The sequence below is a fragment of the Eucyclogobius newberryi genome, unplaced genomic scaffold, assembly GCF_026437365.1.
Source record: "Eucyclogobius newberryi isolate DKJ021-1_F unplaced genomic scaffold, fEucNew1.0.hap1 SCAF_13, whole genome shotgun sequence".
In the NCBI taxonomy this organism is placed as follows: domain Eukaryota; kingdom Metazoa; phylum Chordata; class Actinopteri; order Gobiiformes; family Gobiidae; genus Eucyclogobius; species Eucyclogobius newberryi.
The window spans coordinates 14719002-14744488 of NW_027315757.1; the positions used below are offsets into that span (position 1 = coordinate 14719002).

The 25487-nt window shown below is 42.9% G+C and overlaps 1 protein-coding gene across 1 annotated transcript; it reads right to left on the bottom strand.

The window, feature by feature from the left end:
* Window positions 1–6637: 6637 nt before the first annotated feature.
* Window positions 6638–9492, bottom strand: LOC140357612 (uncharacterized). The gene is made up of 2 exons (XM_072442127.1): window positions 8989–9492; window positions 6638–8115 (listed from the first exon to the last, which is right to left on the bottom strand). The coding sequence occupies exons 1-2, from the start codon at window positions 9466–9468 to the stop codon at window positions 7927–7929; spliced, it is 669 nt and encodes a 222-aa protein (XP_072298228.1). The 5' UTR covers window positions 9469–9492; the 3' UTR covers window positions 6638–7926.
* Window positions 9493–25487: the final 15995 nt, after the last annotated feature.

Genomic DNA, 25487 nt, shown 5'->3' on the forward strand with positions numbered 1-25487 from the left:
CAGAGTATGTCATGTTTGACCAGGTTCAGCTCGTCTTCCGGCACCGTCAGCGACCCGAGGTACCAGAAGATCCACAGAAAGATGCTGAGGAAGATCAGCACCGGGCCGGAAAACACAAAGAAGTCCCAGAAGCTGAGCGGCGCGAAGATCCCGATGAGCAGCAGCAGGAAGCCCACGATGTCCAGGATGAGCGCTATCGTCATGCAAAACGTCATGCACTTGTTCTGCTCCATCTCGTCCCCGGAGGTTCTGAACCCGCTCGCCGGCTGAAACGTCTCTGTGTCTCATGTGAGCGGAGTCAGGAGTCGGGACACGCCTCCACGTTCCTGGCGATTGTGAAAAGGCGGTCGGACCGGTGCAGGCTTCATTCCACGGCGAGGCTGGACCGGTCGGGCCGTCGGGAGCCATGCCGTGTTGTAATGAGCTGGAGGATTATGATGCGAGGAAACGACACAGCGGCTTTAAACAGAGGCCAAACAGGAGGACTTTACTTCTATAGTTATAAAGTATTGGTATAAAGTATAAGTATAAAGTATAGTTTCTTTTCAGGGCGAAGGCCAAGATGAAAGAATTTGGTCCACATTAAACAGGAATCCACCACTGCATTGGACGCTGTCGAGGCCAGTTTAAGACTGTTGCAAACATTTCAACATTACCCACATCGTTTGGGGGACATCTTTAACCCCCCTGAGCCCCCTGATCCCCCCTGAAACCCCCTGAAACCTCTTGATCCCCCCTGAAACCCCCTGAAACCTCTTGATCCCCCCTGAAACCTCTTGATCCTCCTGAACCCCCCTGAATCCCCCTGAACCCCCTTGATATCGTTCCAAGGCCCCCAGGTTGAGAACCACAGAAAGAAAAAGGTCGAGAGTGAGTTCCAGAGTGATCATCACTGCAGCAGCTTCAGACTGTTACGTCCTGTAAATAGTGACCTTTGTGTTTATGTCTCAGAGCTAAAGGCTAACACACGTTAGCTTCAATATAAAACACACAAAGAGGTTAAAGTTCATAGAATGTTTTTGTGAACAGGTGAGTTCAGTTTGTGCTGTTTGAACATTATTGATACATTTATTGTATGTTAGCATTAGCATTAGCTCTTACTTTTATAAACAAATAGATGTCTCGAGGTGAAGTTTGTAGCCCCGCCCCCTTCCCTTCTAACCTGACTCCTACTGGCTGATCTGTGCACCAGAGATAGCCCCACCCCCTTCCCTCTAGCCTGACTCCTATTGGCTGATCTATTGAAACTAAATGTAAACACTCATTCAAACAAAAGTATCGATACTAAAGTCAATCATAAATGGAAGAGAATCGTGTCCGTCCTGAACAGCTTCAGAACCATCCTGAGCTTTAGCAGTTATGATCGTGTTATTATAAATGGGACTTTGAGTTTGGACTTTGTGTGTTTTACTTTATATTTTCTTTGGATTTATTTGTTGATTATATATATATTAATGTTCCAGCCAATGATCTAGTTTTCTCTCTCGGCGGCTGTGTCTCAGCAACAAACACATTTTCCACTTGGAGAGAAATAAATTAAAGTAGTTCTGATGGTGAGACGCAGTGATCTTCTGCTGCCACTGAGCGGCGCTGTTGCTTTGTTTATGTTGTGTCTAAAAAGGTTTGAGGAAGTGTTTAAACCAGGTCTAAAACAGGTCTAAACCAGGACTAAACCAGGTCTTAATCAGGTCTAAACCAGGACTAAACCAGGTCTAAACCAGGACTAAACCAGGACTAAACCAGGACTAAACCAGGACTAAACCAGGACTAAACCAGGACTAACTCAGGTCCAAACCAGGTCCAAACCAGGTTTAAACCAGGTCTAAAGCAGGACTAAAGCAGGACTAAGCCAAGTCTAAACCTGGTCTAAGCCAGGACTAAACCAGGTCTAAACCAGGTCTAAGCCAGGACTAAGCCAAGTCTAAACCAGGTCTAAGCCAGGTCTAAACCAGGTCTAAACCAGGTCTAAGCCAGGTCTAAACCAGGTCTAAACCAGGTCTAAACCAGGACTAAACCAGGACTAAACCAGGTCTAAATCAGGACTAAACCAGGTCTAAAGCAGGACTAAAGCAGGACTAAACCAGGTCTAAGCCAGGTCTAAAGCAGGTCTAAACCAGGTCTAAGCCAGGTCTAAACCAGGTCTAAACCAGGACTAAACCAGGTCCAAACCAGGACTAAACCAGGACTAAACCAGGACTAAACCAGATCCAAACCAGGTCTAAACCAGGTCTAAACCAGGTCTAAACCAGGTCTAAGCCAGGACTAAACCAGGACTAAACCAGGTCTAAACCAAGTCTAAACCAGGTCTAAGCCAGGACTAAACCAAGTTTAAACCAGGTCTAAACCAGGACTAAGCCAGGACTAAACCAGGACTAAACCAAGACTAAACCAAGGCTAAACCAAGGCTAAACCAAGGCTAAACCAAGGCTAAACCAGGACTAAACCAAGGCTAAACCAGGACTAAACCAGGACTAAACCAGGACTAAACCAGGACTAAACCAGGACTAAACCAGATCCAAACCAGGTCTAAACCAGGTCTAAGCCAGGACTAAACCAGGTCTAAACCAAGTCTAAACCAGGTCTAAACCAAGTTTAAACCAGGTCTAAACCAGGACTAAGCCAGGACTAATCCAGGACTAAACCAGGACTAAACCAAGACTAAACCAAGACTAAACCAAGGCTAAACCAAGGCTAAACCAAGGCTAAACCAAGGCTAAACCAGGACTAAACCAAGGCTAAACCAAGACTAAACCAGAACTAAACCAGGACTAAACCAGGACTAAACCAGGACTAAACCAAGACTAAACCAAGACTAAACCAGGACTTACACGCGTGTACACAGGGCGAGGCATTTGTTTGTTCTGTGCAGAGAAGAAACTAATGCTGAAGAAAAGGCTCTAAAGTCACAGACACAGTTTCGGGCCTTGGAGTCCAAAGAGTGAAGTCTGAAGAGTGAAGTCTGAAGAGTGAAGTCTAAAGAGTGAAGTCTAAAGAGTGAAGTCTGAAGAGTGAAGTCTAAAGAGTGAAGTCTGAAGAGTGAAGTCTAAAGAGTGAAGTCTGAAGAGTGAAGTCTAAAGAGTGAAGTCTAAAGAGTGAAGTCTAAAGAGTGAAGTCTGAAGAGTGAAGTCTAAAGAGTGAAGTCTAAAGAGTGAAGTCTAAAGAGTGAAGTCTAAAGAGTGAAGTCTGAAGAGTGAAGTCTGAAGAGTGAAGTCTAATGTTTAAGATGTACTACAGTAGGCGGTAATGTAATGCTTGGATACAAACCGCTATAAAACAAAAAAGAAGAAGTTTCTTTGCGCTCGGCTCGTGGCCTCTATTTGTCAATGTTTTTAATATCAACACTTTCTCAAATGAAGATCAAATACTGATAAAAGTCTAAGTATTGATTATCTTCAGTGTTGGGAAGAAAACCTTGGAAATGTATTTAGTACTAGAAATCTGAATGTATTTGGTCCAATCAGAGCTGAATACTTTAAGTTGCATTTTAGAGTGAAAACTTAGCGTCAGATGAACAACTTTTGTTCTGCTTTTATTTAAAGATAGAACCTTTGATCACAGAATGTTTGTCAGAAGCACTTTAAATGTGATGAATTTGAATTGTGTTAGAATTGTTTTTATTCTGACTTTCAGTCGATGCATTTCGCAGCATTGTGTATTTTGCACGTTAAAAAACTCAAAATGATAATAGTCTAAATTAGCCTCATCAGAACCTCATCTCAGGTCCAGAGGAAACACTCTCCGCCCTCGTAGTGGACTTCAATCCTTTTGTATTTATTCAATTATTGGTCTTTTTTATGGCTAAGCTTGCTTTTTCACAGATACAACCTATAACTGCCCAGTGGCATCACCTGCTGTTCTCCATGGAGATCGACACGTTTAAAGGAGATGTATGCGATTTCTACGGTTTTGAAATGTGAAAAACGGAACTCGTTCATGTCAATCTCTTCCGTGTGCCACTGACCTGACGCAACTAGTTCAAAATGCAGCAGCAAGATTACTGACAGGAAATAAAAGAAGAGAGCACATTACGCCGGTGCTGGAGTCTCTTCACTGGCTCCTGTCGAGTTTAGAATCACATTTAAACTCCTCCTCCTGACCTATAAAGCCATAAATGACATGGCCCCATCCTACCTCAAAGATGCTATAGAACCATATCAACAAAACAGAGCTCTTCACTCTCTAAATGCTGGCCTTCAGGTCCCAAGAGTCTCTAAAAGCACAGTAGGAGGTATAGCCTTCTGGTGGTCCCAAGAGTCTCTAAAAGCACAGTAGGAGGTAGAGCCTTCTGGTGGTCCCAAGAGTCTCTAAAAGCACAGTAGGAGGTATAGCCTTCTGATGGTTCCAAGAGTCTCTAAAAGCACAGTAGGAGGTAGAGTGTTTAGCTTCCAAGCTCCTGTGTTATGGAATCAGCTCCTGTCCATGTTAAAGAGGCCGACACAGTCTCTTCATTTAAGACCAGGCTTAAAACGTTCCTCTTTGAAATGGCGTATGGTCAGTCCAGTTAGGAACAGAAATATAAAGCTACAGTTTCAGCCCCGCTGCCCTATGAGCAACTATGGGGGAAGTATGGCAGCTTGAGCTCTAGAGAAGCGGTCTCTACTCCATATGAACGGTTCTTAATCTGCCTGGAAGAACCGGTTCTCCTTCTGAAGAACAGGTTCTCCTCCTGAGTGGCTCCAGCTCCACTGTTTCTCTCGCGTCCGTCTGTGAGCGTCAGATCTCTCCTTCACTGTGGAACTCCTCCAGGTTTATACTTTTTCCCGAACAGGTTTTGGTAGTTCTTCCTGCTGAAGGAGGCGCTAAGGACAGGGTTCCTATGAACATTGTTTAAACTGTTTTTCACTGTTGCCCATCGGGGAAACTCCTCATGCTTTTGTGGTTAACGATCGCTCACCGCTACATTGAAGTCATATTGAGCTCTTTTTCTGTGTTTGGTCCCGAGGGGGTGAATGTTTACACATCACCGTGGCATCCGTAAAACCAGTCAGACCAACGACAGGAGCAAACAAGGCGACAGGAGCAAACACAGCGAGGTACAGTGTCCATGTGCACTGGCGTCTGACACTACACTTGAATTTGAACAAGTGAACAAATAGTTTAAGATTGTTAAGTAGTTACGAAGTCTGAATCAAATACCTTTAATACGCAGATTTACAAATGCTGGTGTTTAGTTAAGGCGTTGGTTTCATGAAGTGGTACCAAACATTCCCCATTGTTTGGTTGATCATTTATTGCTAAGTCGGTATGGTAACAGGCCGATACACAAAGCTTGCTGGAGAACTTGATTTTCAGGAAGAAGTAGCCATTAAAGATAAGATAAGCCTTTATTTGTCCACACTATGGGGACATTTCGGTATAAACAGACCCACTTTAAAAACCTTTGTCTAACAGCGAAATGAAGTAGGCTGAACCATCTCACGGACTTTAAACGCTCGGTCCTTCAGAACCAGCTTTCATCCTGGTTCATGTCACTGAATCTGAAGCGGGTCAGACAAAAAGAACTCTCAAACCTCCAGAGCAAAGGATGTGTTTCAATTCAATTCAAATCACAGCAGCAGTTTCCTCTGAGGGCAACAGTGTTCATAGGGACATCCTGTGTCCTTAAACAAATGTCCCAGCATCCTGTGTCCTTAGACAAATGTCCCAGCATCCTGTGTCCTTAGACCCTCTATCTCAGCCAGGAAAAACTACAAAAACTTCTTGATAAACAGTAGAAGTAGTAGAAGTCTTCTGGAGGAGAACCAGTTCTTCAGGAGGAGAACCAGTTCTTCCAGGCAGATGAACTGTTCATACGGAGAAGAGACCGCTTCTCCAGGGACTCGTGTTCATGGTTAAATAACTCTAGATTAATGCCTCCTGTAACCAATATGATCAATGGAACTCTTTCTCACAAGGTGGAACAATCATCTGTTATTCCGATCCACAACGATGGTGCCTCTGTGCAAGTATACACCCATCAGTATCGCACCACGAGCAGCCAACGCTCCAGAGAAGCACAACACGTGATCACTCATTTACACACCTCAGTTTCACCTCCGTCCTGCGCAGTTTGGTTTCAGGGCCAAACATTCGACAGAAACGTTGTCATTGATGTTAAGTATTTGCAGGATTAAAGTAGAGTGGTTGTAGCAGTATTTCTAGATCTGAAAAAAACGCCTTTGACACTGTAAATCATTAAAACACTTGTGTCAACTCAGCAAATCTAGATTTTCTTCAGGGGCACCACAAGGTTCTGTTTTAGGCCCTTTGCTCTTCCCTCTGTATATTAATAACCTTCCCTCTGTGTTCATTCAGATTCACGCTGATGATCGTAATTTATATACACGACACGACACCGACTAAAACAGGACTAAACCAGGACTGAACCAGGACTAAACCAAGACATTAATGACCTTCCCTCTGTGTTCCCCAAATGTGTTCATTCAGATTCACACTGATGATAGTGATTTATACACGTGCCAAAAACACGACACGAGCTGCAGATAAACCCTCACGGTTCATTCAGCGAGCTTATGAATAACAACACCACAAAAACGATTCCAGAAGGTGTTTATCTGGGATATACAAGGATTTGTGTTGATTCAATTCAATTAAAAAATAAATAAAAACACCCAAAATCACAACAGCAGTTTCCTCGAAGTGCGACAGTGAAAAAGAGAAACAGATTTAACAACGTTCACATTTCCTGTTTTTAGACCCGCCTACTCCGCAAAGAAAAAACAAACATGGCACATTTTTAGCCTAATTGATCATCTAATTCCAGTTTTACTCATTGGCGAGTTAAAAAAAGACCTACATTGGCCGATATCGATACTGGAACCGATACATCTTCCATTCCTAACCCGAAGCGCACCATCAAGAATCTCAGCTTAACGTTAGCTAGCCTTTAGCACAGATGCCAGTTTTAGACGCTGATCATGACCTAAAACTAAACGGCAAAAGTTTTCCACACTCAACCGTGACTTTCACCAAGACTTTAACATAAATGTTAATGACGGCGCACGCACATCTTCATAATTAGTGTTTAGAGCTAATGCTAACGGTTATAGAGTGGGAGAAAATGCGGGGGACCGGCTGCGGAGTCTCCCAGAACTTTACGGATTAGCCAAGTAGATAGTAGTAAGCTAATTATATGTCTATCTGCCATCTTCCCAGCCCTCATTCAAGTATAATAAGGTTTTTATTTGAGGGGAGCGCGTACAGAGACATTTACGCTCAAGATTAGCGCTAAATAGCTTGTTTCCATCCCAACGCGAATGAATTATACAATGCAATGCAACAATAAGAACAATCCGCACTGTCCACTCTCTGACTAATAAACAGTTTTACAATTAAGAGCCGCTTTATTTAAATGTTTTTGACGCCAACTTTCACGGAAACGTTTAAACGAATCTTCAGTCAATCGAAGTCCATGTGCCATATGCAATAAAAGAGAAATATTCCCCCATTTTTAAAAGGTTTCCACGCAGTTTTTATCAAATATTCTACAGTTCAATTGACATTTTCTCTGTACAAAGTGCTTCAGTGGCGAGCAGGAAACACGCCGTACACTTTGCTTTTAGCTTCATATATTTGTATTTCTAATGTGTAAACTTAACTGACACACACGTCCCTGATATCTATCTATCTATCTATCTATCTATCTATCTATCTATCTATCTATCTATCTATCTATCTATCTATCTATCTATCTATATTCTTTACAGTATCCTGGTTTTGTCTATCTACATATTTACATCTTTGAATTGCGTGAAATGCGCGGACGAGCTTATTTCCATTTCAAATCCCCGTTGACGTAAAGTGCAAATTTGCGATGTCAGTGTTTTTCCTTGTGCGCCGTGCTTTCCCTTCGGTCCTCGCTGCCCGGCTCATGTTACGGCGCCATTATTTACCCGGCTTTTTGTCCCCGAACGAGTTTGACGTGGCTCAAAACACAGAGATTGGTTCCTCCGTCTCAGAGTCTTCCGTCGGCTTCATGTCCTTCTCGTCCTCTTCCAGTTTGTCCTCGTCCTTCTCGTCCTCTTCCAGTTTGTCCTCGTCCTTTACGTCCTCGTCCTTTACGTCCTTCATGTCCTCGCTCTCGTCCATCGTTGTGTCCACGTTTTGCTCGTGATACTGTAAAAATCACATGTAAAAATGACTTGATTAAGAAGGAGAATGAGCTCAATTTAATTAAAAAGCAATATTCCAGTCGATTCCAATCATCGCCGATCCGGTTGGCCGCCGCTCCAGTCCCCGCTCTAGTCCCCGCTTTAGTTCCCGCTTTAGTTCCCGCTTTAGTTCCCGCTTTAGTTCCCGCTTTAGTTCCCGCTTTAGTTCCCGCTTTAGTTCCCGCTTTAGTCCCCGCTAAGATGTGGCGCATGTTCATGTGTGAAAATGTTCTAATCCAGGGCTCAAACAGAACACGCTCTGAAGGATTCAAACTTAAAATAGGGCGAGTGCAAAAATAATCCCGTCCCATTTTGTTTTCTGGATTTGACAAAAAACAGTGTTTTACATAAAAGATAGTGTCACAATGAAAACAAATGATAAACTATTTGGGATTTTCATCATTAATTAATTTTATTTGATAAAATAAAATAATCCTTTAATCTCCACACAAGGGGAAATTTGGTTGTTACAACGCAGTAGAACAGGAGGAAAGGACAGATTATAGGAAGTTTCAAAAATACACTCTTAATAGAACTCTCATGAACAAAAACAAAAAACTCTTATTAACAAAAACTCCTCTCCTATCTTAATAGGGAATGGAGGGGGGGCAATAAAATAGATATAAATAAAAAGATAAAAATAAGATAATAAAATAATGATAATAGAATAAAATAAAAATATTTGTAACTATTTCCCAGAATCCTTCAGTCACCACAGTCCTTTATTTGGTTTATATTGTTTTCTAATAACTACATTTACAGCAGAAATCATAGTTTGTGGTCTAAATAGTGAGTTCCTCTTTGGTATAAGACCTTTAGACTCTCTGAAGTGTCCTACCTGCGCGTCCTCGTCCTCCTCATAGCCGTTGTTGACGTACGCCGTGGACTTGCCCCACGTGACTCTCCCGGGTTTGAGGCTCTTCTCCCCGGTGCCGTCCCAGTCCTCCACGTCCTCCTCGTAGCCGCTCTTCTTGCCGTTACCGATCATCACCATCTCCGTCTTCAGCTTCTCGCTCAGACGATGCGAGAACTGCCGCGCGAGCTCCACGATGCTGCTGCTCTTCTTCACCGAGGAAGAGGAGGAGGTCACAGGGTCGTACGGCGGCGGGATGTTCCCCAGGTACCACAGGAGCCACAGTCCCAGGCTGAAGAACAGCACGATGGAGCCGGTGTAGATGAGGAAGTCCCCGTAGAAGCGGCCGTCCAGCCGCAGGTTGGCGAAGATCCCCACGAAGAGAACCACGATCCCGGTGAGATCGAAGAGCACCGCGAGGACGAAGAGCGGCAGGCACGCGCCCACGGCCCGCCGCAGGTCCATGGCAGGGCAGGTGCGGGGCAGGTGTGGCGCTGCGGTGGCGCAGGTTTGGTGTGTGGAGACGCGGGCGCAGGTGGAGGAGTTTTACCTGACACTTGCACAGGCCACGCCCACGAGACACACAAAGGAGGAGCGCAGCGGGGCGGGGCGTTTAAGGCGCAGCTCGTGTGGAGCGAGTGGCCCCAGGGAGCCTTTTTCTGCACAGTATCATATGCACAGGCCGTTTGTAAATGCCTTTAAATGTCTCCTTTAAAGGAGACATGTTTAGGTCCCTGAAGCTCTGGAGCATGAGTAAGAAGGAGAGACACGGGGACCCTTCAGAAACAGAGCCCACAGCGGCTGAAACAGGTTCATTGACTTAAGAAGTGTAGAACTTTATACAGGGATATACTGACCAAGCACTAAAGGGCCCCCCTTGCTCAAGGCCCCCCCTGCTCACGCCCCCCCCCCTCAGCTCACGCCCCCCCTGCTCACGGCCCCTCCCTGCTCACGCCCCCCCCCTCAGCTCACGCCCCCCCTGCTCACGGCCCCTCCCTCAGCTCACGCCCCCCCTGCTCACGGCCCCTCCCTGCTCACGCCCCCCCCTCAGCTCACGCCCCCCCTGCTCACGGCCCCTCCCTGCTCACGGCCCTCCCTGGACAAATAATGGTTTCCAGCTCTCATTTTCCAGCGCGCCCTGTCACATACACAGCTTTACACAATTACAAACTGAACAAACACACGATATACAAAGGTCAATAAAACATGAATAAAATGCAACACAATTAACAATGGCTCTGAGGCGCTTTCAAAAGTGCTTGGAATTCATTAAAAGTTTTAATAATGTAATCTTAAAAGTCTCTGTTTCATCCCATATGTCCCTGAAAGACCTTTTCTCTAACTCTAAAATAAACATGTCCTGATCTTAATCTAATCTACATATACTTTGTGATCCATAAAACATGAGTTAAACACTTTATGAGTGGAGCTGATCACAAAAGCAACCTGGACTCAGGTGGATTTATAGAGAAACATATTTAATACTTTATACTGTGTATTAAGTATTAAATATGGCTGGCAGTAGCTCAGGGGACATCTGGATCCACAGGTCATCGATGCGCCTGTTCCACATAGTTTGATAGAATAAGTAGTGTTATCAGAGGATAGAGCTCAAGCTGCCATACTTCCCCCATAGTTGCTCATAGGGCAGCGGGGCTGAAACTGTAGCTTTATATTTCTGTTCCTAACTGGACTGACCATACGCCATTTCAAAGAGGAACGTTTTAAGCCTGGTCTTAAATGAAGAGACTGTGTCGGCCTCTTTAACATGGACAGGAGCTGATTCCATAACACAGGAGCTTGGTAGCTAAACGCTCTACCTCCTACTGTGCTTTTAGAGACTCTTGGAACCATCAGAAGGCTCTACCTCCTACTGTGCTTTTAGAGACTCTTGGGACCACCAGAAGGCTCTACCTCCTACTGTGCTTTTAGAGACTCTTGGGACCACCAGAAGGCTCTACCTCCTACTGTGCTTTTAGAGACTCTTGGGACCACCCACCAGAAGACAATACCTCCTACTGTGCTTTTAGAGACTCTTGGGACCACCAGAAGGCTCTACCTCCTACTGTGCTTTTAGAGACTCTTGGGACCACCAGAAGGCTCTACCTCCTACTGTGCTTTTAGAGACTCTTGGGACCACCAGAAGGCTCTACCTCCTACTGTGCTTTTAGAGACTCTTGGGACCACCAGAAGGCTATACCTCCTACTGTGCTTTTAGAGACTCTTGGAACCATCAGAAGGCTCTACCTCCTACTGTGCTTTTAGAGACTCTTGGAACCATCAGAAGGCTCTACCTCCTACTGTGCTTTTAGAGACTCTTGGGACCACCAGAAGACTCTACCTCCTACTGTGCTTTTACAGACTCTTGGAACCATCAGAAGGCTCTACCTCCTACTGTGCTTTTAGAGACTCTTGGGACCACCAGAAGGCCAGCATTTTGAACATAAAGAGCTCTGTTTGGATAATATGGTTCTATAGCATCTTTGAGGTAGGATGGGGCCATGTCATTTATGGCTTTATAGGTCAGGAGGAGGAGTTTAAATGTGATTCTAAACTCGACAGGAGCCAGTGAAGAGACTCCAGCACCGGCGTAATGTGCTCTCTTCTTCTGGATGTCCCGGAGCCACGTCCGTCCTGTGGGGGAGGTGCTGCTGCTACAATTGAAATGAATTGTAAACTTGTTCATATCTTATGAGTCAGCAAAATGAGCCAAAACATTAAAACCTGTTTTTCAGGCTTAACTGTCCCGAATATGAGACATTTTGGCTGTTTTTACACAAAAAATGTCTTATTTCTGTAAGAAAACATGACATGATTTAAATCGCTTCTTAAAACCCATCTGTTTTCTCTGGCTTTTAACTCCATGTAGTGTGTTGATTGTATGTTTTATATGTGTTGGGAGGGCAGCACCTTTTTATTTATTTTATTTTGTTTATTTTTATTCCATTGATTTTAGTGTGTTTGTTTGATTTAATTTTCTATTTGATTTTGTTTTTATATCTTGTTTTATTACTTTTATCCTTTTTATGCCTCTGTAGTCTTTTTCCTTGCTGTGAAGCACTTTGGAACCGTCTGGTTGTATAAATCGTGCTATATAAATAAAGTGGATTGGATGATGAAAAACCTCTAATACATTTTCTTCTTACATTTTTGTGAGTGAACGACAGCAGAAGTTTCACATTGATATATTTAAATATAAGATTCTTTCCTCTTCACAGCAGCAATGGAGTTAATATCATTGTTTGGACATTTGTCCCGCTCAGCCCGGCTCGTGTCATAATCACGTTTGCACATTTGCCCCTCGCGCTGCAGCTTCCTCTGGCTTTATTTCACACGGCACACAGCTGAGAACGGGCCGGGAAATGGCCCAAAACAGAAAGAGTGTGGCGTTTAAGCTCGCTCTGAGGAGGTAAAGTCCAGGTCAAACGCGCTCGTATTTGAAATTGAAATGTGCCTTTGAGCGAGCGTTTGCATCAGAGGACGAGGACGAGGTAGAGCAGTCTGGGACAAAAGAATATTATGTTGATTCAAATGTGAGTCAAATAAGGCACGACATGATTATTATTGGTTTTCAGAGTGTCATACTCCCAGGTGTGACATCATCACAACAGAAACAAATCAAATATTTACATTTGAATATTTCACACTCAAAATACAGTTTTTCCAATAAAACGGTTCATTTGTTGTTTTCAGGAACAGATTATATCAGGAAAAAAGATGTCATACATTCTGTATTGAAAGATGTCACATCTATTTTTTTTGAAAATTGGGTCAGATAATAAAAAGGCATAAAAACGCAGAGCTCCACTTCCTGCTCCAGTCATTGTTATGGGGAATTTTGTGGATCCCAAAGAAACAAAAGTTTAGTCTATACAGACTGCAGGGAGGCAAGAATCGTTCTCAAGTTCTTTATTTGATGAAAACAGGGAAAAACAGGCAAAACAGCAGCATGTTGTTCATCTTGCAGCTGAGATTTGACTCTTCACAAGATTCAGCTGTGTTTTATAAAGCTGTTGCTTGGGTCTGATAAAAATGGCCTGACCTTCGCCATGACGTCCGCTTTAAGATTGTTTAGACTAGTCCACAGATGATCAGAAAATACACAGAATAGTTAAAATTCATTGTGACCCATATGCAGCAAGATCGTCTTGACTCATGATAAGTATGACACAGACATGACAATAATTTGATCAATATCCACAATTCCCCCTTTTGATCACATCCACATGTGATCACACTAAAGAGGCGCCAGACGCAACCTCACAAAGCAACAGATCATAAGTCCCCCAAAAACATATTAAATGTTTTAAAAATCAAAAGAAATTATTGTATAATTCAGCAACTCAATAAAAGAAAACGTTTAAAAAAAATAACCCATCATGGACATAAAACGGTGTGAGACAATCCCCAATTAAAGTAGAAATTAGATTTGTTAGATTCAAGATAAAGTATAGGAGCAATAGTCATGATCACTGTTAGATTCGTGTTTGGCAGAATAATAGCGTGTGTAATCAGGGTCAAAAGATAAGCAGGTTGTCAGAGCAGATAAAATCAAGTGTTCTATAAGTGATCTAAGACAGCACAGCATCCAATCATAATCAATACACAGGCAATAACAATAATATTGGTGAAAAACAGAAACAGTGCCACCCCAAGACAAAAATATGTGGTATAACCAGGGAGACCACTAGCGGCAAGGGTGGTGGTAGATGATTCTGGCTTGACATGGGCTGGCTCATATTCATCATTTGAGGTCTTTGAAATTGGCCAGGTTGGGTTGGGGGCATTTGATATTGTGTTTGCCCTATGGGGCAGTCTCGAGCCCAATGTCCAGTTCCAAAGCAGTTTAAGCACTGATCAGGAGTCACGCTGAACCTGTTTTGTCCTCTTCCAGCTCCTGCCCCACGGCCTCTTCCACGAGAGAATGTATTACGTTCACGTTCTTGATTGTAGATGATTTCTGAAGTAGGTGTGTTGTTTCTTGGTCCTGTGGCGGATGGGACGGCCTGTGGTTGTGTCATAGTGGGTTGTACTTGTCCCAGGACTATTTTAACCGCCATAGCAATCTGTTGGGTTCTGTCTTGGCAGACTTATTTTCCTTCTTTTTATCATTCACCTCTTCTTGGAGCTTTCTGAGTTGTAATTTGATCGTTGCCATTTTCATTTTTTCCATATCCTCATTCAGTCCTTTTTTTCCCTTCAGGTACTTTGCAACGTGATGTTGGCAGTTGGCATCAAACTCTTTTTCTGTCTTTGAGTAAAGACCAACAACATCAGCCAAATGATCCTGGACACATTTAGGTAGTCCTTTCACCAGAGTAGAAAAGAACATGAGAGTGTTGCCAGTACCAGGTTGTATGGGCTCTCCAGTTGCATCATGGAACTGTGCTTTAGCTCTTTGCTTATATGTAAAGTAGTCTTCATCATTTTTCATTTCCAGAGCCAACAGTGCGTCAGGAAGACAGGTGGGATACATTCCTTTAAGTACCTGAGTTAACTGAGGCTTTATCGGCGTACGTCCTCTGGACAAGTCTGTCTGACCAAACATGCGGGCGCAGCCCGCATGTTTGGTGCCCCGTGGCCCCTGGCAAGTACAGTGAACTAGCCCATGCCGAAGGCATGGATCATGCATACTTACTCCTGCTATGACAGAAATAGTCAACAATTTGTGAATGGGCGTAGCCCATTCACAAATTGTTGACAACAGCAGCGCAAAGCGCTGCATTCCTCCAAAAACCCTCCTGGCATCATCCTGTACGCGAGAATCCATGCCGCAGGCATGGGCCATGCTTGTATCTGCTCAAATCAATGGAAGTCTATGGGGAGTGGGCGGGGCATCCCGACGGAATGGGGAGTGACGAGCGCGTAAGCGCTCGTAATGATGATTCCACCCCATGGCGGCATGGGGAAGGCTTAGAGCTTTCAAACGATGTATAATTTGTTGTTATAGTGGAAACGGCTATATTGTTTTTGCTAAAAATATTATTATTAGGCCCGAGCGCCACAAGCTGGCGAGAGGCCTATTAATCTCATAAGGCCGTGCGAAGCACGGCTGCGAAAGACACAAAGTGGGCGGAGCCCACTCAAAATTAACGAAAGTACCCGTCAGTGACCAGGGACCCACACCATGAGGTAGGAAAGCGCGAGCGCTTTCCGAAAATGTGTAGTTTATGATATTTGGAAAATGGGAAACATTGTTTTCGTATCGGAATATTATTCTTTCTTTCTTCTTCTCGGGACCAACCCCCCTATTTTTCACCCAGTGAACATTGATGAAAAGTCACAAAAATTTGCACACCTCTAAAAATCGTGCCTCTCTACATTCTGGCTATTTCCCTTTTCTAAAATAAAAAAAAATTGGCGCGTCAGCGCCCCCAAATGTACCAAAAATGCATTGAGAGATGGGAAATGACCCAAAAAAAATCTGATCGTAGAATCATGAAATTTGGCGCAGAGGTAGATGGTGACAAGAGAAGTAGAAAATATTATTACGGCAACGCCGTCCGCCCAACCAAATGTCGGCCATATTGCTTCAAAAATGGCTAAACATGACTTCGGAGTTTTTCCAAACGTCGTACTTTTACGAACTCCTCCCAGGGCGTTGGCCCTAAAAAGCTGAAATTTGGTGAAAATGCTACTGAGGAGTGGGACATCAAAAGTTATCCAAATTACATTGATACCTGTCACAGTCTCTGTGCTGCAAAGCCGCAAACTGTAGCAAGAATTTCAGAAATCTCCCAAATTTAACATTTCTGCCGTTTGCGCAGATAAAGTCCGAATTGCGTCAAATTAGAATCAATTGTTAAACTCTTTGCCCTAAACCTACTTGAAGTGAAATAAATTCATTTGGAGCCACAGCGCCCCCTACAGATTTTATATGGAGGTTAAATATTTAGTTTTGCGAAATTATATGAAATTTGACGATTCCACCCCATGGCGGCATCGGGAAGGCTTAGAGCTTTCAAACGATGTATCATTTGTTGTTATAGTAAAAACGGCTATATTGTTTTTGCTAAAAATATTATTATTATTATTATTATTATTATTTTTCTTGTTCTTCTTCAGCGCTTTGATCTCTAATTTGACCCCCTGAACATGCTCAAAAACTCACCAAACTTTGCCCAAAATTCAGAATCGGCGAAAAATTTTATTTTTTCTGGGCCATTTTTTTTTTCGTTAAAAAATGGCGCGACAGCGCCACCGACAAAAGTCAAAATACATTGCGCCTATGGGAGACGCCCCGAGGTCAACTTTGGCGTAAAGCTACGAAATTCGGGACACGCATTCCTCTCGTGAGGATAAACAAAAAAAATCATTGTGGCCACGCCCCCAAACTTACCCTATGGCCGCCATCTTCCTTTGAAAATGAAAACAAGCTGAGTTAGCCATTTTGTTTACGTCAAACTTTGACGAACTCCTCCTAGGGCGTTTTGCCCACCGACTTCAAAATCGGCGTACGTCCTCTGGACAAGTGGGGCATCTAAAGTTATTCAATTTTTTGAGATACCTTTTACGGTCTGTGTGCGGCGCAGCCGCAAAGTTGGACAACTTATTTTGGAATATTGCAGGTCTAAAAATTGCTCCCATTTGATCAAAACCAGTCCGATTAGGACCAAATTTGAATCAGTTGTTAAACTTTCTAGTTTGGACCAGTTTAGGCTGACAAAATTGAAATGGCAGTGATAGCGCCCCCTACAGAGTGACCTTTAAATTAACATTGAAGGTCAAAAATTAGTTTTACCAAAATTGTCTAAACTTTACCCAAAATTCTATTTTGCCGTCCCGATCACAAAAGCCAATCACAAAAATGCCTAAATTTTTACGCCGTAGTCGTAGCGATGACAGAAACCTCCCATGTTATCCCTATGGGAAAACCACAAAATCTCTCAAATTACCACATTTTTATGTTTTACACTTTAACGAAGTCCTCCTAGTGCGTTTTGCCCACCAACCTCAAAATCGGTGTACGTCCTCTAGACAAGTGGTGTATCTAAAGTTATCCAAATTTTAAGGATAACTTTTACGGTCTTTGTGCGACGGAGCCGCAAACGTTTCCCAGAATTCTGACTATTTGGCCTTCAGAGTGGCCTATAAACAATAGAGTTTTTCCAAATGACATGATATTTTGAACGAAATTCTAATTTGCCATCCTGATCATACAAGTATGAGAGCCAAAGTCATATTTTGTACGGCGTAACCGTAGCGTTGACAGAAACATCCCATGTTATCCTTATGGGAAAATCGTAGAATCGCTCAAATCACCACATTTTTACGCTTCACACTTTAACAAACTCCTCCTAGGGCGATTGTCCGATCAAGTTCATATTTGGAGAATATCATCTACACAAGCGGGGCATCAAAACTTACCCATATTTTGATTCTAAGTGCTACGGTCTCTGTGTGGCGGACCCGCAAATATATGTCAGAAATGGGAAAACAGCGAAATCTCTAAAATCACCACATTTTTACGCTTCACACTTTAACGAACTCCTCCTAGGCCGATTGCCCGATCAAGCTCATATTTGGGGAAAATCATCTACACAAACGGGGCATCAAAAGTTATCCATATTTTGATTTTAAGTGGTACGGTCTCTGTGCCGTGGAGCTGCAAATATACTGTCACAAATGGGAAAAACGCCAAATCCTTGAAATGTTCACATTTACGCTTCACACTTTAACAAACTCCTCCGTGGGCAATAGCTCGATCAAGCTTTACTTTGGGAAAAATTATCTACACAAGCGCGGCATCAAAAGTTATCCATATTTTTATTCCAAGTGCTACGGTCTCTGTGCGGCGGCGCAGCAAATTTGACTGACACTTGTGTTCATTTGCACTGGATTGGCCATGTCCAATGTGTCGCCGTCTGTCAAGTTCTTTTTTTATTCAACACACAATAAGGGCGCCATCTTTATCAAGTCGAAAGCGCAGAGTCGGAAGGCCGGCGGCTTGCGGCTTTAATTTTTCTTGTTCTTCTTCAGCGCTTTGATCTCTAATTTGACCCCCTGAACATGCTCAAAAACTCACCAAACTTTGCCCAAAATTCAGAATCGGTGAAAAATTTTATTTTTTCTGGGCCATTTTTTTTTTCGTTAAAAAATGGCGCGACAGCGCCACCGACAAAAGTCAAAATACATTGCGCCTATGGGAGACGCCCCGAGGTCAACTTTGGCGTAAAGCTACGAAATTCGGGACACGCATTCCTCTCGTGAGGATAAACAAAAAAAATCATTGTGGCCACGCCCCCAAACTTACCCTATGGCCGCCATCTTCCTTTGAAAATGAAAACAAGCTGAGTTAGCCATTTTGTTTACGTCAAACTTTGACGAACTCCTCCTAGGGCGTTTTGCCCACCGACTTCAAAATCGGCGTACGTCCTCTGGACAAGTGGGGCATCTAAAGTTATTCAATTTTTTGAGATACCTTTTACGGTCTGTGTGCGGCGCAGCCGCAAAGTTGGACAACTTATTTTGGAATATTGCAGGTCTAAAAATTGCTCCCATTTGATCAAAACCAGTCCGATTAGGACCAAATTTGAATCAGTTGTTAAACTTTCTAGTTTGGACCAGTTTAGGCTGACAAAATTGAAATGGCAGTGATAGCGCCCCCTACAGAGTGACCTTTAAATTAACATTGAAGGTCAAAAATTAGTTTTACCAAAATTGTCTAAACTTTACCCAAAATTCTATTTTGCCGTCCCGATCACAAAAGCCAATCACAAAAATGCCTAAATTTTTACGCCGTAGTCGTAGCGATGACAGAAACCTCCCATGTTATCCCTATGGGAAAACCACAAAATCTCTCAAATTACCACATTTTTATGTTTTACACTTTAACGAAGTCCTCCTAGTGCGTTTTGCCCACCAACCTCAAAATCGGTGTATGTCCTCTAGACAAGTGGTGTATCTAAAGTTATCCAAATTTTAAGGATAACTTTTACGGTCTTTGTGCGACGGAGCCGCAAACGTTTCCCAGAATTCTGACTATTTGGCCTTCAGAGTGGCCTATAAACAATAGAGTTTTTCCAAATGACATGATATTTTGAACGAAATTCTAATTTGCCATCCTGATCATACAAGTATGAGAGCCAAAGTCATATTTTGTACGGCGTAACCGTAGCGTTGACAGAAACATCCCATGTTATCCTTATGGGAAAATCGTAGAATCGCTCAAATCACCACATTTTTACGCTTCACACTTTAACAAACTCCTCCTAGGGCGATTGTCCGATCAAGTTCATATTTGGAGAATATCATCTACACAAGCGGGGCATCAAAACTTACCCATATTTTGATTCTAAGTGCTACGGTCTCTGTGTGGCGGACCCGCAAATATATGTCAGAAATGGGAAAACAGCGAAATCTCTAAAATCACCACATTTTTACGCTTCACACTTTAACGAACTCCTCCTAGGCCGATTGCCCGATCAAGCTCATATTTGGGGAAAATCATCTACACAAACGGGGCATCAAAAGTTATCCATATTTTGATTTTAAGTGGTACGGTCTCTGTGCCGTGGAGCTGCAAATATACTGTCACAAATGGGAAAAACGCCAAATCCTTGAAATGTTCACATTTACGCTTCACACTTTAACAAACTCCTCCGTGGGCAATAGCTCGATCAAGCTTTACTTTGGGAAAAATTATCTACACAAGCGCGGCATCAAAAGTTATCCATATTTTTATTCCAAGTGCTACGGTCTCTGTGCGGCGGCGCAGCAAATTTGACTGACACTTGTGTTCATTTGCACTGGATTGGCCATGTCCAATGTGTCGCCGTCTGTCAAGTTCTTTTTTTATTCAACACACAATAAGGGCGCCATCTTTATCAAGTCGAAAGCGCAGAGTCGGAAGGCCGGCGGCCCGCGAGGGCCGTTGGATGCCGCTTGCGGCTTTAATTTTTCTTGTTCTTCTTCAGCGCTTTGATCTCTAATTTGACCCCCTGAACATGCTCAAAAACTCACCAAACTTTGCCCAAAATTCAGAATCGGTGAAAAATTTTATTTTTTCTGGGCCATTTTTTTTTTCGTTAAAAAATGGCGCGACAGCGCCACCGACAAAAGTCAAAATACATTGCGCCTATGGGAGACGCCCCGAGGTCAACTTTGGCGTAAAGCTACGAAATTCGGGACACGCATTCCTCTCGTGAGGATAAACAAAAAAAAACATTGTGGCCACGCCCCCAAACTTACCCTATGGCCGCCATCTTCCTTTGAAAATGAAAACAAGCTGAGTTAGCCATTTTGTTTACGTCAAACTTTGACGAACTCCTCCTAGGGCGTTTTGCCCACCGACTTCAAAATCGGCGTACGTCCTCTGGACAAGTGGGGCATCTAAAGTTATTCAATTTTTTGAGATACCTTTTACGGTCTGTGTGCGGCGCAGCCGCAAAGTTGGACAACTTATTTTGGAATATTGCAGGTCTAAAAATTGCTCCCATTTGATCAAAACCAGTCCGATTAGGACCAAATTTGAATCAGTTGTTAAACTTTCTAGTTTGGACCAGTTTAGGCTGACAAAATTGAAATGGCAGTGATAGCGCCCCCTACAGAGTGACCTTTAAATTAACATTGAAGGTCAAAAATTAGTTTTACCAAAATTGTCTAAACTTTACCCAAAATTCTATTTTGCCGTCCCGATCACAAAAGCCAATCACAAAAATGCCTAAATTTTTACGCCGTAGTCGTAGCGATGACAGAAACCTCCCATGTTATCCCTATGGGAAAACCACAAAATCTCTCAAATTACCACATTTTTATGTTTTACACTTTAACGAAGTCCTCCTAGTGCGTTTTGCCCACCAACCTCAAAATCGGTGTACGTCCTCTAGACAAGTGGTGTATCTAAAGTTATCCAAATTTTAAGGATAACTTTTACGGTCTTTGTGCGACGGAGCCGCAAACGTTTCCCAGAATTCTGACTATTTGGCCTTCAGAGTGGCCTATAAACAATAGAGTTTTTCCAAATGACATGATATTTTGAACGAAATTCTAATTTGCCATCCTGATCATACAAGTATGAGAGCCAAAGTCATATTTTGTACGGAGTAACCGTAGCGTTGACAGAAACATCCCATGTTATCCTTATGGGAAAATCGTAGAATCGCTCAAATCACCACATTTTTACGCTTCACACTTTAACAAACTCCTCCTAGGGCGATTGTCCGATCAAGTTCATATTTGGAGAATATCATCTACACAAGCGGGGCATCAAAACTTACCCATATTTTGATTCTAAGTGCTACGGTCTCTGTGTGGCGGACCCGCAAATATATGTCAGAAATGGGAAAACAGCGAAATCTCTAAAATCACCACATTTTTACGCTTCACACTTTAACGAACTCCTCCTAGGCCGATTGCCCGATCAAGCTCATATTTGGGGAAAATCATCTACACAAACGGGGCATCAAAAGTTATCCATATTTTGATTTTAAGTGGTACGGTCTCTGTGCCGTGGAGCTGCAAATATACTGTCACAAATGGGAAAAACGCCAAATCCTTGAAATGTTCACATTTACGCTTCACACTTTAACAAACTCCTCCGTGGGCAATAGCTCGATCAAGCTTTACTTTGGGAAAAATTATCTACACAAGCGCGGCATCAAAAGTTATCCATATTTTTATTCCAAGTGCTACGGTCTCTGTGCGGCGGCGCAGCAAATTTGACTGACACTTGTGTTCATTTGCACTGGATTGGCCATGTCCAATGTGTCGCCGTCTGTCAAGTTCTTTTTTTATTCAACACACAATAAGGGCGCCATCTTTATCAAGTCGAAAGCGCAGAGTCGGAAGGCCGGCGGCCCGCGAGGGCCGTTGGATGCCGCTTGCGGCTTTAATTTTTCTTGTTCTTCTTCAGCGCTTTGATCTCTAATTTGACCCCCTGAACATGCTCAAAAACTCACCAAACTTTGCCCAAAATTCAGAATCGGTGAAAAATTTTATTTTTTCTGGGCCATTTTTTTTTTCGTTAAAAAATGGCGCGACAGCGCCACCGACAAAAGTCAAAATACATTGCGCCTATGGGAGACGCCCCGAGGTCAACTTTGGCGTAAAGCTACGAAATTCGGGACACGCATTCCTCTCGTGAGGATAAACAAAAAAAAAACATTGTGGCCACGCCCCCAAACTTACCCTATGGCCGCCATCTTCCTTTGAAAATGAAAACAAGCTGAGTTAGCCATTTTGTTTACGTCAAACTTTGACGAACTCCTCCTAGGGCGTTTTGCCCACCGACTTCAAAATCGGCGTACGTCCTCTGGACAAGTGGGGCATCTAAAGTTATTCAATTTTTTGAGATACCTTTTACGGTCTGTGTGCGGCGCAGCCGCAAAGTTGGACAACTTATTTTGGAATATTGCAGGTCTAAAAATTGCTCCCATTTGATCAAAACCAGTCCGATTAGGACCAAATTTGAATCAGTTGTTAAACTTTCTAGTTTGGACCAGTTTAGGCTGACAAAATTGAAATGGCAGTGATAGCGCCCCCTACAGAGTGACCTTTAAATTAACATTGAAGGTCAAAAATTAGTTTTACCAAAATTGTCTAAACTTTACCCAAAATTCTATTTTGCCGTCCCGATCACAAAAGCCAATCACAAAAATGCCTAAATTTTTACGCCGTAGTCGTAGCGATGACAGAAACCTCCCATGTTATCCCTATGGGAAAACCACAAAATCTCTCAAATTACCACATTTTTATGTTTTACACTTTAACGAAGTCCTTCTAGTGCGTTTTGCCCACCAACCTCAAAATCGGTGTACGTCCTCTAGACAAGTGGTGTATCTAAAGTTATCCAAATTTTAAGGATAACTTTTACGGTCTTTGTGCGACGGAGCCGCAAACGTTTCCCAGAATTCTGACTATTTGGCCTTCAGAGTGGCCTATAAACAATAGAGTTTTTCCAAATGACATGATATTTTGAACAAAATTCTAATTTGCCATCCTGATCATAAAAGTATGAGAGCCAAAGTCATATTTTGTACGGCGTAACCGTAGCGTTGACAGAAACATCCCATGTTATCCTTATGGGAAAATCGTAGAATCGCTCAAATCACCACATTTTTACGCTTCACACTTTAATGAACTCCTCCTAGGGCGATTGTCCGATCAAGTTCATATTTGGAGAATATCATCTACACAAGCGGGGCATCAAAACTTACCCATATTTTGATTCTAAGTGCTACGGTCTCTGTGTGGCGGACCCGCAAATATATGTCAGAAATGGGAAAACAGCGAAATCTCTAAAATCACCACATTTTTACGCTTCACACTTTAACGAACTCCTCCTAGGGCGATTGCCCGATCAAGCTCATATTTGGGGAAAATCATCTACACAAACGGGGCATCAAAAGTTATCCATATTTTGATTTTAAGTGGTACGGTCTCTGTGCCGTGGAGCTGCAAATATACTGTCACAAATGGGAAAAACGCCAAATCCTTGAAATGTTCACATTTACGCTTCACACTTTAACAAACTCCTCCGTGGGCAATAGCTCGATCAAGCTTTACTTTGGGAAAAATCATCTACACAAGCGGGGCATCAAAAGTTATCCATATTTTTATTCCAAGTGCTACGGTCTCTGTGCGGCGGCGCAGCAAATTTGACTGACACTTGTGTTCATTTGCACTGGATTGGCCATGTCCAATGTGTCGCCGTCTGTCAAGTTCTTTTTTTATTCAAGACACAATAAGGGCGCCATCTTTATCAAGTCAAAAGCGCAGAGTCGGAAGGCCGGCGGCCCGCGAGGGCCGTTGGATGCCGCTTGCGGCTTTATTTTTTATTATTTTTCTTGTTCTTCTGCTTTTTGAGCTCTAATTTGACCCCCTGAACATGCTCAAAAACTCACCAAACTTTACCCAAAATTCAAAATCGGCGAAAAATTTTGTTTTTTCTGGGCCATTTTTTTTTTCGTTAAAAAATGGCGCGACAGCGCCACCGACAAAAGTCAAAATACATTGCGCCTATGGGAGACGCCCCGAGGTCAACTTTGTCGTAGAGCTACGAAATTCGGAACACGCATTCCTCTTGTGAGGACAAAAAACAAATATTATTGTGGCCACGCCCCCAGAATTACCCTATGCCCGCCATCTTCCTTTGAAAATGAAAACACGCTGTGTTAGCCATTTTGTTCACGTCAAACTTTGACGAACTCCTCCTAGGGCGTTTTGCCCACCGACTTCAAAATCGGCGGACGTCCTCTGGACAAGTGGGGCATCTAAAGTTATCCAATTTTTTGAGATACCTTTTACGGTCTGTGTGCGGCGCAGCCGCAAAGTTGGACAACTTATTTTGGGATATTGCAGATCTAAAATTTTTTCCCATTTGATCAAAACAAGTCCGATTAGGACCAAATTTGAATCAGTTGTTCAACTTTCTAGTTTGGACCAGTTTATGATGACAAAATTGAAATGGGCGCGATAGCGCCCCCTACAGAGTGACCTTTAAATTAACATTGAAGGTCAAAAATTAGTTTTACCAAAATTGTCTAAACTTTACCCAAAATTCTATTTTGGCGTCGCGATCAAAAAAGCCAATCAGACAAATGCCTTAATTTTTACGGCGTAGTCGTAGCGATGACATAAACCTCCCATGTTATCCCTATGGGAAAACCGCTAAATCTCTCGAATATCCACATGTTTATGTTTTACACTTTAACGAACTCCTCCTAGTGCGTTTTGCCCACCGACCTCAAAATCGGTGTACGTCCTCTAGACAAGTGGGGCATCTAAAGTTATCCAAATTTTAAGGATAGCTTTTACGGTCTCTGTGCGACGGAGCCGCAAACGTTTCCCAGAATTCTGACTATTTGGCCTTCAGAGTGGCCTATAAACAATAGAGTTTTTCCAAATGACATGATATTTTGAACAAAATTCTAATTTGCCATCCTGATCACAAAAGTATGAGAGCCAAAGTCATATTTTGTACGGCGTAACCGTAGCGATGACAGAAACATCCCATGTTATCGTTATGGGAAAATCATAGAATTGCTCAAATCACCACATTTTTACGCTTCACACTTTAACGAACTCCTCCTAGGGCGATTGTCCGATCAAGTTCATATTTGGAGAATATCATCTACACAAGCGGGGCATCAAAACTTATCCATATTTTGATTCTAAGTGCTACGGTCTCTGTGTGGCGGACCCGCAAAAATATGTCAGAAATGGGAAAACAGCGAAATATCTGAAATGTTCACATTTACGCTTCACACTTTAATGAACTCCTCTGTGGGCAATAGCTCGATCAAGCTCATATTTGGGGAAAATCATCTACACAAGCGCGGCATCAAAAGTTATCCATATTTTTATTCCAAGTGCTACGGTCTCTGTGCGGCGGCGCAGCAAATTTGACTGACACTTGTGTTCATTTGCACTGGATTGGCCATGTCCAATGTGTCGCCGTCTGTCAAGTTCTTTTTTTATTCAACACACAATAAGGGCGCCATCTTTATCAAGTCGAAAGCGCAGAGTCGGAAGGCCGGCGGCCC